The 13351-nt window shown below is 64.4% G+C and overlaps 2 protein-coding genes across 3 annotated transcripts in view; both read right to left on the bottom strand.

The window, feature by feature from the left end:
- Positions 1 to 4236: 4236 nt before the first annotated feature.
- ATP6V1F (ATPase H+ transporting V1 subunit F) lies at positions 4237 to 7580 on the bottom strand. Its single transcript, XM_065839354.2, has 2 exons — positions 7344 to 7580; positions 4237 to 5343 (listed from the first exon to the last, which is right to left on the bottom strand). Exons 1-2 carry the CDS (start codon positions 7571 to 7573, stop codon positions 5142 to 5144), a joined length of 432 nt encoding a protein of 143 aa, XP_065695426.1. The 5' UTR covers positions 7574 to 7580; the 3' UTR covers positions 4237 to 5141.
- Positions 7581 to 9900: 2320 nt separating this feature from the next.
- Positions 9901 to 13351, bottom strand: part of FLNC (filamin C) — an 85559-nt gene continuing 82108 nt past the window's right edge. For both annotated transcript variants that reach the window (XM_065839207.2, XM_071803568.1), the window contains 3 exons: positions 13017 to 13235; positions 11383 to 11586; positions 9901 to 10159 (listed from right to left, as the gene is read on the bottom strand). In XM_065839207.2, the coding sequence (XP_065695279.1) occupies positions 9972 to 10159; positions 11383 to 11586; positions 13017 to 13235 (611 nt within the window). In that variant the 3' untranslated portion in view covers positions 9901 to 9971. The remainder of the gene's footprint in view (positions 10160 to 11382; positions 11587 to 13016; positions 13236 to 13351) is intronic.

The following is a 13351-nucleotide window of genomic DNA, read 5'->3' as shown; positions in this document are numbered from 1 at the left end:
TGTGCTGCCTGTACCGCTGCCCTGCTTGCACCACCACCTGCTGCCTGTGCTGCCTGTGCTGCCTGTACCACTGCCCTGCCTGCACCACCACCTGCTGCCTGTGCTGCCTGTACCGCTGCCCTACCTGTGCTGCCTGTGCTGCCTGCAGTGCCTGCACCACCTGGACCACCTCCTGCCTGCACCACCTCCTGCCTGTGCTGCCTGTACCACTGCCCTGCCTGCTGCCTGTGCTGCCTGTACCACCTCGTGCCTGTGCTGCCTGTACCACTGCCCTGCCTGCTGCCTGTGCTGCCTGTACCACCTCGTGCCTGTGCTGCCTGTACCACCTCCTGCCTGTGCTGCCTGTACCACTGCCCTGCCTGCTGCCTGTGCTGCCTGTACCACCTCCTGCCTGCACCACCTGTGCTGCCTGCAATGCCTGCACCACCTGGACCACCTGCTGCCTGTGCTGCCTGTATTGCGGCCCTGCCTGCTGCCTGCGCTGCCTGTCCTGCCTTGCACCACCTGCTGCCTGCACTGCCTGCACTGCCTGCACCGCCTCCTGCCTGTGTTACTGGTGCTGCCTCCTGCCTGCCCTGCCTGTACCACTGCCCTGCCTGCTGCCTGTGCTGCCTGCAATGCCTGGATCATCTCCTGCCTGCACCACCTCCTGCCTGCCCTGCCTGTACCGCTGCCCTACCTGTGCTGCCTGTGCTGCCTGCAATGTCCCTCCTGCCTGCCCCACTGTCCTGCCTGCCCCACCACCTGCCTGTGCTGCCTGCCCTGCCTGCACCACTGTCCTGCCTGCTGCCTGCGCTGCCTGCAATGTCATTGCTGCCTGTCCTGCCTGCTGCCTGCGCTGCCTGTGAGTATCACCTGCCTCCCTGTCCTGCCTGCGCTGCCTGCCCTGCCCTCCCTGCCTGCACCCTGTCCTGTTCTCCCTGCCTGCACCCTGTGCTGCCTGCACCAGGGGCTGCCTGTGGGCACCCTGGGTACACCCTGGGGGGAGCACCCACGTCGGGACATGAGCACCCGTGTCAGGATGTGAACACCCATACTGGGGTGTCAGCACCCGTGTCAGGATGTGAACACCCATACTGGGGTGTCAGCACCCGTGTCAGGATGTGAACACCCATACTGGGGTGTCAGCACCCCTGTCAGGATGCGAACACCCATACTGGGGTGTCAGCACCCGTGTCAGGATGCGAACACCCATACTGGGGTGTCAGCACCCGTGTCTGGATATGAACACCCATACTGGGGTGTCAGCACCCGTGTCTGGATGTGAACACCCATACTGGGGTGTCAGCACCCGTGTCTGGATATGAACACCCATACTGGGGTGTCAGCACCCGTGTCAGGATGTGAACACCCATACTGGGGTGTCAGCACCCGTGTCAGGATGTGAACACCCATACTGGGGTGTCAGCACCCGTGTCTGGATATGAACACCCATACTGGGGTGTCAGCACCCGTGTCAGGATGTGAACACCCATACTGGGGTGTCAGCACCCGTGTCAGGATGTGAACACCCATACTGGGGTGTCAGCACCCGTGTCAGGATGTGAACACCCATACTGGGGTGTCAGCACCCCTGTCAGGATGCGAACACCCATACTGGGGTGTCAGCACCCGTGTCAGGATGCGAACACCCATACTGGGGTGTCAGCACCCGTGTCTGGATATGAACACCCATACTGGGGTGTCAGCACCCGTGTCTGGATGTGAACACCCATACTGGGGTGTCAGCACCCGTGTCTGGATATGAACACCCATACTGGGGTGTCAGCACCCGTGTCTGGATGTGAACACCCATACTGGGGTGTCAGCACCCGTGTCAGGATGTGAACACCCACATTGGGGTGTCAGCACCCGTGTCAGGATGTGAACACCCACATTGGGGTGTCAGCACCCGTGTCAGGATGTGAACACCCATACTGGGGTGTCAGCACCCCTGTCAGGATGCGAACACCCATACTGGGGTGTCAGCACCCGTGTCAGGATGTGAACACCCATACTGGGGTGTCAGCACCCGTGTCTGGATATGAACACCCATACTGGGGTGTCAGCACCCGTGTCAGGATGCGAACACCCATATTGGGGTGTCAGCACCCGTGTCAGGATGCGAACACCCACATTGGGGTGTCAGCACCCGTGTCAGGATGCGAACACCCACATTGGGGTGTCAGCACCCGTGTCAGGATGTGAACACCCACATTGGGGTGTCAGCACCCGTGTCAGGATGTGAACACCCATACTGGGGTGTCAGCACCCGTGTCAGGATGCGAACACCCATACTGGGGTGTCAGCACCCGTGTCAGGATGTGAACACCCATACTGGGGTGTCAGCACCCGTGTCAGGATGTGAACACCCATACTGGGGTGTCAGCACCCGTGTCAGGACGTGAACACCCATACTGGGGTGTCAGCACCCATGTCAGGATGCGAACACCCATATTGGGGTGTCAGCACCCATACCAGGTCCCAGCATCTTATATTGGGATCTCAGCACCCATGTTTGGGTCCCAGCACCCATGCTGGGGTCTCATCACCCATGTTGCAGTCCCAGCACCCCTATCAGGTCCCAGCACCCATATGGGGACATAATCACCTTATATTGGTATCTCAGCACCCATGGGGGGGTCCCAGTACCCATACCAGGTCCCAGCACCCATATTGGGATCTCAGCACCCACGTTTGGGTCCCAGCACCCATATCAGGTCCCAGCACCCATATCAGGACATAATCACCTTATATTGGGATCTCAGCACCCATGTTTGGGTCAGAGCACCCATACCAGGTCCCAGTACCCATATTGGGACATAAGCACCTTATATTGGGGTCCCAGCACCCATATCAGGTCCCAGCACCCAAGTTTGGGTCTCAGTGCCCATACCAGGTCCCAGCACCTATGTTGGGGTCTCAGCACCCATACCAGATCCCAGCACCCATATTGGGACACAATCACCTTATATTGGGATCCCAGCACCCATGTCTGGGTCCCAGCACCCATATCAGGTCCTAGCACCTATGTTGGGGTCTCAGCACCCACTTTGGGGTCCCAGTACCCATATCAGGACATAATCACCTTATACTGGGGTCCCAGCACCCATGGGGGGTCCCAGCACCCACATGAGGTCCCAGCACCCATGGGTGTCCCAGCCGGTCTCAGGTCCCAGCCGGGGGGGCGGGGCGGGTGCCGGGCGTGTCCCTGGCGCTGAGCCGCTCTAAGCGGCTTTGGGGACAAAGAGGATCAAGGGACCGGCCCTGGGGACAGGTGGGGGGTGGCGGCACCCACGGCCCCCCCACCCGGGCCAACGGGGGGACCCAGGCGTCCGGGCCGCCAAACCGGGGGTCCCTTTGTCCTCCACCCCCAGTACCCCGAGACGGAGGGACAGTGGGGACATGGGGGGACAGGATGTGGGGCTGGGGACATGGGGATTGGGGACAATGGGGATTGAGGACATGGGGACACAGGGATATGAGGGGACAAAGATGTGGGGCTGGGGACATGGCGGGTGGGGGACAAGGACGTGGGGGTGGGGACAGGGACATGGGGTTGGGGACATGGAGGGACATGGACATGGGGCTCAGATGGACGAGGCTGTGGGGCTGGGGGTGTGGGGGTTGGGGACATGGGGGACAAGGGGATTTGGGACATGGGGGACAGCAATGTGGGGGGACAGGGATGTGGGGCTGGAGATGTGGGGGGCCATCGTGGGCAGGGACAGCGGACTGGGGACATCAGGGGACAGGGCTGTGGGGCTGGGGACATGGGGGACACCAGGGGACAGGGGACACCAGGGGGCACAGGGGACCTTGTCCCTGCTGTCACCCCATGGTGGCTGGGTGGGGGGTCTGGGGACAGGGGGTCAGGGTGGCCCTGTGTCATGTCCCTGTCACATGGTCTGTCCTTGTCCCTTCCCCCGCCCCACAGTGTGTCCCCAAGCCATGTCACTGTCCCTCCCTGTGCCCCACAGCATGTCCTTGTGCCCCCTCTCCCTGCCCAGGTCCATGCTTAGCTGTCCCCACCACTGTCCCCATGTTCCCACCACTGTCCCCACAGCTGTTCCCATGTCCCCACTGCTGTCCCTGTGTCCCCATTGCTGTCCTCATGTTCCCATTGCTGTCCCCATGTTCCCATTGCTGTCCCCACCACTGTCCCCATGATCCCACCACTGTCCCTGTGTCCCCACCACTGTCCCCATTGCTGTCCCCGTGTCCTCATGGCGTGTCCCACAGAGCAGAGCGGGCGGCAGCGGTGACAGCACATGTTGGTGACACACACCACTTTGGGGACACAATAAACACCACTCCAACCCCCACCCCGGGGTGTCACAGTCACGGTGACAACACAAGTTCCTGGTGTCCTTGGGGTGTCCCCTCCCTGTCACCCCCCCGGCCAGGACGGGCAGGAACTGGCAGGAGCCGGATGGTGACACTTCCTTGTCACGGGGACACTGAGACAGTGTCATGGGGACAATGTCACAGGGCACCCACGGGACACCCAGCACCCACTGACCCCCCAGCATCCAGGAGTGGGACGGGGACCCTGGGGGACCCCCAGGATGGGGTGGGGACCCCTGGTCTGGGGTGAGAAAGGGACCCCCAGGGGAGGTTCTAGGTTGGGACAAGGACCCCTGGGGTGGCACAAGGGACCCTGTGGGGTGTTCCTGGGTGGGATGGGGACCCCTGGGGGTGGTTCTGGGGTGGGACAAGGACCCCTATGGGGTGGTCCTGGGTGGGATGGGGACCCCCAAGGTGGGACAAGGACCCCCAGGGGTTGTCACTGGGTGGGACCAGGATCCCTATGCGGTGTTCCAGGGTGGGATGGGGACCCCTGTGGGTTGTTCCTGGGTGGGATGGGGACCCCAAGGTGGGGCTCTGGGGTGGGATGGGGACCCCCGTGGGTTGTTCCTGGGTGTGGTGGAGACCCCTGGGGTGGGACAAGGACCCCCAGAGATTGTCACTGGGTGGGACTAGGATCCCTATGCGGCATTCCAGGGTGGGATGGCGACCCCCGTGGGTTGTTCCTGGGTGGGATGGAGACCCCCAGGCTGGGACAAGGACCCCCAGGGGTTGTTCCAGGGTGGGATGGCGACCCCCGTGGGGTGTCCCAGGGTGGGATGGGGACCCCCGGGGCTGTCCGTGGGTGGGGGTCCCTAGCGCAGCTCGTCGGGGCTGAAGAGCCCCCTTGCCCGGCGCAGCACGGAGTCCTTGGCCGGGTCGTACGGGTGCTCCTTGGACGGGATCTCCAGCACGGCCGGCAGGGGGCGCGTGTGCGCCTCCACCGCGTGCCGGATCAGCTCGGCCAGCGATTGGCTGATCAGGATGATCCCGATGTCCTCGCGCGACACGAAACTCCTGCGGGGGGGACAAGGGGGGACAACGAGGGGGTCACATATACACCCCTGGGGTCACATATACACCCCTGGGGTCACACACACACCCCTGGGGTCACACACACACCCCTGGGGTCACATATACACCCCTGGGGTCACACACACACCCCTGGGGTCACATATACACCCCTGGGGTCACATATACACCCCTGGGGTCACACACACACCCCTGGGGTCACACACACACCCCTGGGGTCACATATACACCCCTGGGGTCACACACACACCCCTGGGGTCACATATACACCCCTGGGGTCACACACACACCCCTGGGGTCACATATACACCCCCTGGGGTCACACACACCCCCTGGGGTCACATATACACCCCCTGGGGTCACACACACCCCCTGGGGTCACACACACACCCCCGGGGTCACACACACCCCTGGGGTCACATACACCCCCTGAGGTCACATATACACCCCTGGGGTCACATATACACCCCCTGGGGTCACACACACCCCCTGGGGTCACATATACACCCCTGGGGTCACATATACACCCCCTGGGGTCACATATACACCCCTGGGGTCATACACACCCCCTGGGTATCCCCACCTCGTTCCCATCACCCTGTGCCCCCACCTTGTCCCCTGATGTCCCCAGCACCCCATGTCCATGTCCCCCCACGTCCCCAGCCCCACAGCTTTGTCACACACACCCCCTGGGGTCACACACACCCCCTGGGTGTCCCCATCTTTCTCCTATCACCCTGTGCCCCTCCGTGTCCCCTGATGTCCCCAACCCCATATCCCTGTCCCCCCATGTCCCAAATCCCCTTGTCACCCCAGGTCCCCAGTCCTCTTGTCCCCAGCCGCACACCCTGGTCCCCTGATGTCCCCAGTCCCCGTGTCCCTGCCCACCATGGCCCCCCACATCTCCAGCCCCATATCCCTGTCCCCCCATGTCCCAAATCCCCTTGTCACCCCAGGTCCCCAGTCCCCTTGTCCCCAGCCCCACAACCTGGTCCCCTGATGTCCCCAGTCCTCCATGTCCCCAGCCCCACATCCCTGTCCCCCCATCTCCCAAATCGCCCCATGTCCCCAGCCCCATATCCCTGTCCCCACATGTCCCCAATCCCCCTGTCCCCAGCCCCACAGCCTGGTCCCCTGATGTCCCCAGTCCCCAGTGTCCCTGCCCACCATGGCCCCAGTCCCACAGCCTGGTCCCCCTGAACCCTATGTCCCTGTCCCCCCATGACCCCAAATCCCCCTGTCCCCAGCCCCACAACCTTGTCCCCTGATGTCTCCAGATGCCACATCACAGTCTCTCTAAGTCCCCAATCCCCTTGTCCCCAGCCCCACACCTTTGTCCCCTGATGTCCCCAGTCCTCCACGTCCCCAGCCCCACATCCCTGTCCCCCCATGTCCCAAGTCCCCTTGTGCCCAGCCCCACAGCCTTGTCCCTGATATCCCCAGACCCCCATGTCCATGTCCCCCCATGTCCCCAGCCCCACATGCTTGTTCCCTCTCACTGTGTCCCCCCATGTCCCCAGCCCCACAGCCTGGTCCCCCTGAGCCCTATGTTCATGTCCCCCTCGTCCCCAATGGCCCCAGTGCCCCTGTCCCCAGCCCCACATCCCTGTCCCCCCCCAGCCCTGGGCTGCAGGGGTGCCTGAGGACCCCCCCATTTTTGGGCTGTAGGGCCGCGTCCTAAGGGTGGGGGGCAAAGGGACCCAGGCGTCCGGCCCCCAATATCCCCCCCAACCGGGGACACTTGAGACTCCCCGAACTCCCCCCCCATGACGTCCCCAAACGCGGCCTCCTGGTTCTCCCGGGACCCCCCGGTCCGTAGGAACCCCCCCCATGCTTTGCGACCCCCCCTGACCTCCCCCATATCCCAGGACCCCCCAATCCCCCGGTCACCCCCGTGCCCTGGACCCCCATAATCCTCGGGACCCCCCCCATGACCCGAGCCCCCCCCACGCCCCCCTTGACCCCCCTTGACCCCCCGTTCCCACCGGAAGGTCTCCTCGATCTCGGCCAGGCTGGTTTCCTTCTCCACCACCAGGAAGTTGGGCTTGCGGTGCTTGTCCAGCTCCCCCACGCCCCCCAGCAGGAACCCGGTCACCGTGTCCTCGTCCCCCAGCACCGCGATCAGCTTCCCGCGCCCCGACATCGCGACAACGGCGACAGCGGTGACAGCGACACCGCCGGGACGCCGCTTCCGGGAGACGCCGCCGCTGCGCATGCGCCGCCGCGCACGCCACGCCTCTTCGACCCGGCCACGCCCACCGTCGCCCCGGCAACGGCGCTGTCGCCCCACCCACTCCGCTATTTCTAGCACGGCCGCCGCAGAGGACACGCCCCCTCCCTTTGGCCACGCCCACTGTCGCATGGGCAACGGCGCTGTCGCCCCGCCCACACGGTTTCTAGCACCGCCGTTGGCCACGTCCCGCCATCTTGGTCCCGCCCATCGCGTTGGCCACGCCCCTCCCCTCGCTCTGCGCCCGTTGCTGTTCTGATCACGCCCCCGCAGCTCTGGCCCCGTCCCTCGCTCTGCGCCCGTTGCAGTTCTGACCACGCCCCCGAAGCTCTGGCCCCGCCCCGTCGCGCTGCCCCTGCCCCTCGCTCAGCGCCCGTTGCTGTTCTGGCTCCGCCCCCGCAGCTCTGGCCCCGCCCCGTCGCGCTGGTCCTGCGCCTCACTCAGCGCCCGTTGCTGTTCTGGCCCCACCCCCGTAGTTATGGCCCCGCCCCGTCGCGCTGGCCCCGCCCCTCACCCAGCGCCCGTTGCTGTTTTGGCCCCACCCCGCAGCTCTGACCCCGCCCTCTATGCCGTTACCCCGCCCCCGTGCGCAGCGCTTGGCGCGCATGCGCAGTGCGCAGTGCCCTTGAAGGGACGCGGGGGTCACGGTGACACCCTGTGGTCTGAGCGCTCCCCCCGGGCACGGACCCCCCCAGCCGCTCGGGTCCTGACCCGGACGCCCCGAACCCCCATTTGCTGCCGTGGCCCTGCGCCCGAACCTCAGTGTCCAGCGCTGGAATCGCCCAGAAGCCCCCCGGACCTCAATTCCTTGCCATAGACGCCCCCAGCCCGCCCCGCAGTGACCACATCACCCTGACTCTCCCAGTGCTTTATTGAGGGGGGGGCCAGGATCCCTTAGGGACCCCTCAGGACCCTCCTCCGGACCCCGATATCCTGTCCAGAACCCCCCCGAACCCGTTTCTTGCCATGGGCTCTCTCAATGCCCCAATATCCTACTCCAGACACTCCCCCCAGGACCCCAATTTCCTGCCATAGGCCCCCCCAGGACCCCCATGTCCTGTTCAGGCCTCCCGAACCCAATTCCCCCCCCCAGCCCCGCAGTGACCCCATCACCCCGACCTTCCCAGTGCTTTATTGTCGGGGGCTCCAGGACTCATTTGGGAGCCCCCTGGACCCCATTGTCCTTCCCTGGACCCCCCAAACCCTAATTTCCGGCCATAGACCTCCCTGAACCCTGGACCCCCCTTCCTTGGACCCCCCTCTGAACCCCAGTGTCCTATCCAGGGCCCCGAACCCCAATTCCCCCCTCCAGTGCCTGCATCACCCCAACTCTCCCAGTGCTTTATTGTCGGGGGCTCCAGGACCCCTTAGGGACCCCATAGGGACCCCAGTGTCCTGCCCTGGGCCCCCCCGAACCCAAATTTCCTACCATGGACCCCCCAGGAACCCCCAGACCCCCAATGTCCTGCCAGAGCCCCCTCCAGGACACTCTCAACCTCCTCGGATTCCCCCCCTCCCAGTGCACACATCACCCCGACTCTCCCAGTGCTTTATTGTCGGGGGCTCCAGAACCCCCTTTGGGACCCCCCAGGATGCGATTATCCGGTCCTGGACCCCTCCCCAGACACCCCCCAACTCAAATGTCCCCTCCAGATCCCCCCAGAAACCCCCCAATCCCCCAGAACCGCCCCCCACAATGACCACACCACCCCAACCCTCCCAGTGCTTTATTGTCGGGTGTCCCAGGACCCATTTGGGAACCCTTAGGGACCCCGTAGGACACCATAGTCCAGCCCTGGAGCCCCCAAGATCCTCCCCAACCCAAATGTGCCCTCCAGACCCCCCTGGACCCTCCAAATCCCCAGATTCCCCCCCACAACGACCACATCCCCCCGACTCTCCCAGTGCTTTATTGTCGGGGGCTCCAGGACCCCTTAGGAACCCCTAGGACACCACTGTCCGGCCCTGGGCACCCCCCCAACCCAAATGTCCTGCCGTGGACCCCCCCAGGACTCCCCCAATGTCCTTCTCTGGACCTCCCCCCAACCCAAATGTCCCCCCCGGACCCCCCAACTCCCCCCACAATGACCACATCAGCCCGACTCTCCCAGGGCTTTATTGTCGGGGGCTCCAGGACCCCTTAGGAACCCCTAGGACACCACTGTCCGGCCCTGGGCACCCCCCCAACCCAAATGTCCTGCCGTGGACCCCCCCAGGACTCCCCCAGAACCTCAGTGTCCTTCTCTGGACCCCCCCAACCCAAATGTCCCCCCCGGACCCCCCAACTCCCCCCACAATGACCACATCACCCCGACTCTCCCAGTGCTTTATTGTCGGGGGCTCCAGCAGCCCTGGGTGCCCCCGGGGGGGGGATTTGGGGGGGTCAGGGCACGGTGACCCGGTAGGGGCTCCCGGGGACGTTGTCGTCGCCCCAGCGCAGGATGACGACATAATCGCCCTTCTCCTTCACCGTGTACGTCACGTTGTACAGCCGGTTCCCCACGTGCTTCACGTAAACCTCCTCGCACGGGGTCTTGGGGCCGTGCACCCCCACCATCAGCATGTTCGTGCCTGGGGGGCACCGGGGGGGTCAGCACCGACCACCTCCCAAACCCCCAGAGTCCCCCGGACCCCCGAATCCCTCCGGGACCCCCCTATGGGCACCCCCACCATCAGCATGTTGGTGCCTGGGGGGCACCTGGGGGTCAGCACCGACCCCGTGATCACCTCCTGAAACACCCCAGAGCCCCCCGAATCCCTCCGGGACCCCCCTATGGGCACCCCCACCATCAGCATGTTTGTGCCTGGGGGCACTGGGGGGTCAGCACTGACCCCCTGAAACCCCCCAGAGGCCCCCAGACCCCCGAATCCCTCCGGGACCCCCCTATGGGCACCCCCACCATCAGCATGTTCATGCCTGGGGGCACTGGGGGGTCAGCACCGACCCCCTGAAACCCCCCAGAGGCCCCCAGACCCCCGAATCCCTCCGGGACCCCGCTGTGGGCACCCCCACCATCAGCATGTTCGTGCCTGGGGGCACTGGGGGGTCAGCACCGACCCCCTGAAACCCCCCAGAGGCCCCCAGACCCCAGAATCCCTCCGGGACCCCCCTATGGGCACCCCCACCATCAGCATGTTCGTGCCTGGGGGGCACCTGGGGGTCAGCACCGACCCCGTGATCACCTCCTGAAACACCCCAGAGCCCCCCGAATCCCTCCGGGACCCCCCTATGGGCACCCCCACCATCAGCATGTTTGTGCCTCAGGGGCACTGGGGGGGTCAGCACCACCCCTGGGACCCCCACTGGACCCTCATATCCCTCTGGGACCCCCCTATGGGCACCCCCACCATCAGCATGCTGGTGCTGGTGGGGCACTGGCGGGTCAGCACCACCCCTGGGACCCCCCCAAAACACCCCAGAGCCCCCCAACCCCCCTATTGACCCATCGCTTCCCCTCCCAGACCCCCCAGGACCCCCTAAATCCCCCCAAAACCCCCCAGAAGCCCCTTCACCTCCCCTTCCAGCCCCCCCAAGACCCCCCCATATCCTCTTGTTGACCCATAACTTCTCCCCCAGGACCCCCCCATATCCTCTGTTGACCCATAACTTCTCCCCCAGGACCCCCCCCAGACCCCTCCATATTCGCCTGTTGACCCATCACTTCCCCTTTCAGGACCCCCAGGACCCCCCAAATCCCCCTGAAACCCCCCAGAACCCCCCTCACCTCCCCTCCCAGGACCCCCCAACCCCCCCCAGCCCCCCAGCCCCCCCGGACCCCCATTTCCCCCCTTACCAGCCTTGCTGCAGTCCACGGTGAAGTGGTTCTTCTGCCCCAGCAGCGCGGTGGCCAGGCCGGGTCCCCGTGCCACCACCTTCCCCGCGTCCGACGAGAACTTGGGGACACCCCCAAAGGGGGGGACGCCCCCGCCCCGCGTCACCGTCTCCACCAGCACCGTGGAGGTCTCGTGCAGGCTGTGGCCCCCCGAGAGACGCGGGCCTGGCGGGGGGAACAGTGTCAGGGACACCCCTGTGTCACCCTGGGGTCTGTATCGCCCCAGGGACACCCCATGATGTCACCTTGGGGACACCCCCATGTCACCTTGGGGATACCCCATAGTGACATCTTGGGGTCTGTATCACCCCAGGGACACCACATGATGTCACCTTGGGGACACCCCCATGTCACCTTGGGGTCTGTATCACCCCAGGGATACCCCATGATGTCACCTTGGGGACACCCCCATGTCACCTTGGGGATACCCCATAGTGACATCTTGGGGTCTGTATCACCCCAGGGACACCACATGATGTCACCTTGGGGACAACCCCGTGTCACCCTGGGGTCTGTATCGCCCCAGGGACACCCCATGATGTCACCTTGGGGACACCCCCATGTCACCTTGGGACACCCCATAGTGACATCTTGGGGTCTGTATCACCCCAGGGACACCCCATTGTGTCATCTTGGGTACATCCCATGATGTCACCTTGGGGACACCCCATAGTGCCGCCTTGAGGTTTGTATCACCCTGGGAACACCCCACGATGTCACCCTGGGACACCCCATCATGTCACCTTGGGGATCCTCTATTGTGACACCCCAGGGACACCCCATTGTGTCACCTTTGGGACATCCCATCATGTCATCCAAGGGACATCCCCATCATGTCACCTTGGGGTCTGTGTGACTCCAGGAACACCCCATGATGTCACCTTGGGGTTACCCCCATGTCACCTTGGGACACCCGTAGTGACATCTTGGGGACAACCCATGATGTCACCTTGGGGACACCCCACTGTGTCACCTTTGGGACACCCCATCATGTCACCCTAGAGCAGCCCATAGTGTCACCCTGGGGTTCATATCACCCCTGGAACACCCCATTGTGTCACTTTGGGGACACCCCATCATGTCACCCTGGGGCGGCCCATAGTGTCACCTTGGGCTCTGTATCATCCCAGGGACACCCCATGATGTCACCTTTGCGACACCCCATCATGTCACCCTGGGACACCCCACAGTGTCACCCTGGGGACAGCCATCATGTCACCTTGGGGATTCTCCATTGTGACACTCCAGGGACAGCCCATTGTGTCACCTTGGGGACACCCAATCATGTCAGCCCAGGGACATCCCCATCATGTCACCTTGGGGATTCTCCATTGTGACACCCAGGGGACACCCCATCATGTCATCCTGAGGGTCCTCATGTCACCTCAGGGACATCCCATCGTGTCACCTTGGGTACCATCTGTCACAGAACCGTGGGGACACCCCATAGCTCCACCTTGGGGACCCCCCATCATGTCACCTCGGGGGGTCTCCATCACACCACTCCATTGATTCCCTGTCACCCTCCCTTGGGGACCCCTCACTCCCACCCCCCTGGGGACCCCGTGTCTCCCCCCAGTGACCCCTGTCCGTACCGGTGACCTTGACCTTGAAGGGGCTGCCCACGATGTGGTGGGGGCCGCCGTACTTGATGGAGATGAGGTAGTTGCCGGGGGCCATGGGGGTGTAGGTGACACGGTGGCCCTCGGGACACTCCACGCAGTCCAGCTTCACCTTGGAGGGGCCATCGATGGTGACGGCCAGCGCCCCCGCGCCCGCGTTGGCCGTCTGCACCAGGAACTCCGAGCACACGCCTGGGGACAGGGGGACCATGTGGGGACCTGCCACCAGACGTGGGCATGGCCCCACAGACACCACCCATGGCCATGTCCCCAGTGACACCACCCATGGCCACGTCCCCATGGACACC

This window comes from Patagioenas fasciata, chromosome 1 (genome assembly GCF_037038585.1).
Source record: "Patagioenas fasciata isolate bPatFas1 chromosome 1, bPatFas1.hap1, whole genome shotgun sequence".
Lineage (NCBI taxonomy): Eukaryota > Metazoa > Chordata > Aves > Columbiformes > Columbidae > Patagioenas > Patagioenas fasciata.
This window is presented reverse-complemented; position numbering and strand designations above follow the sequence as displayed.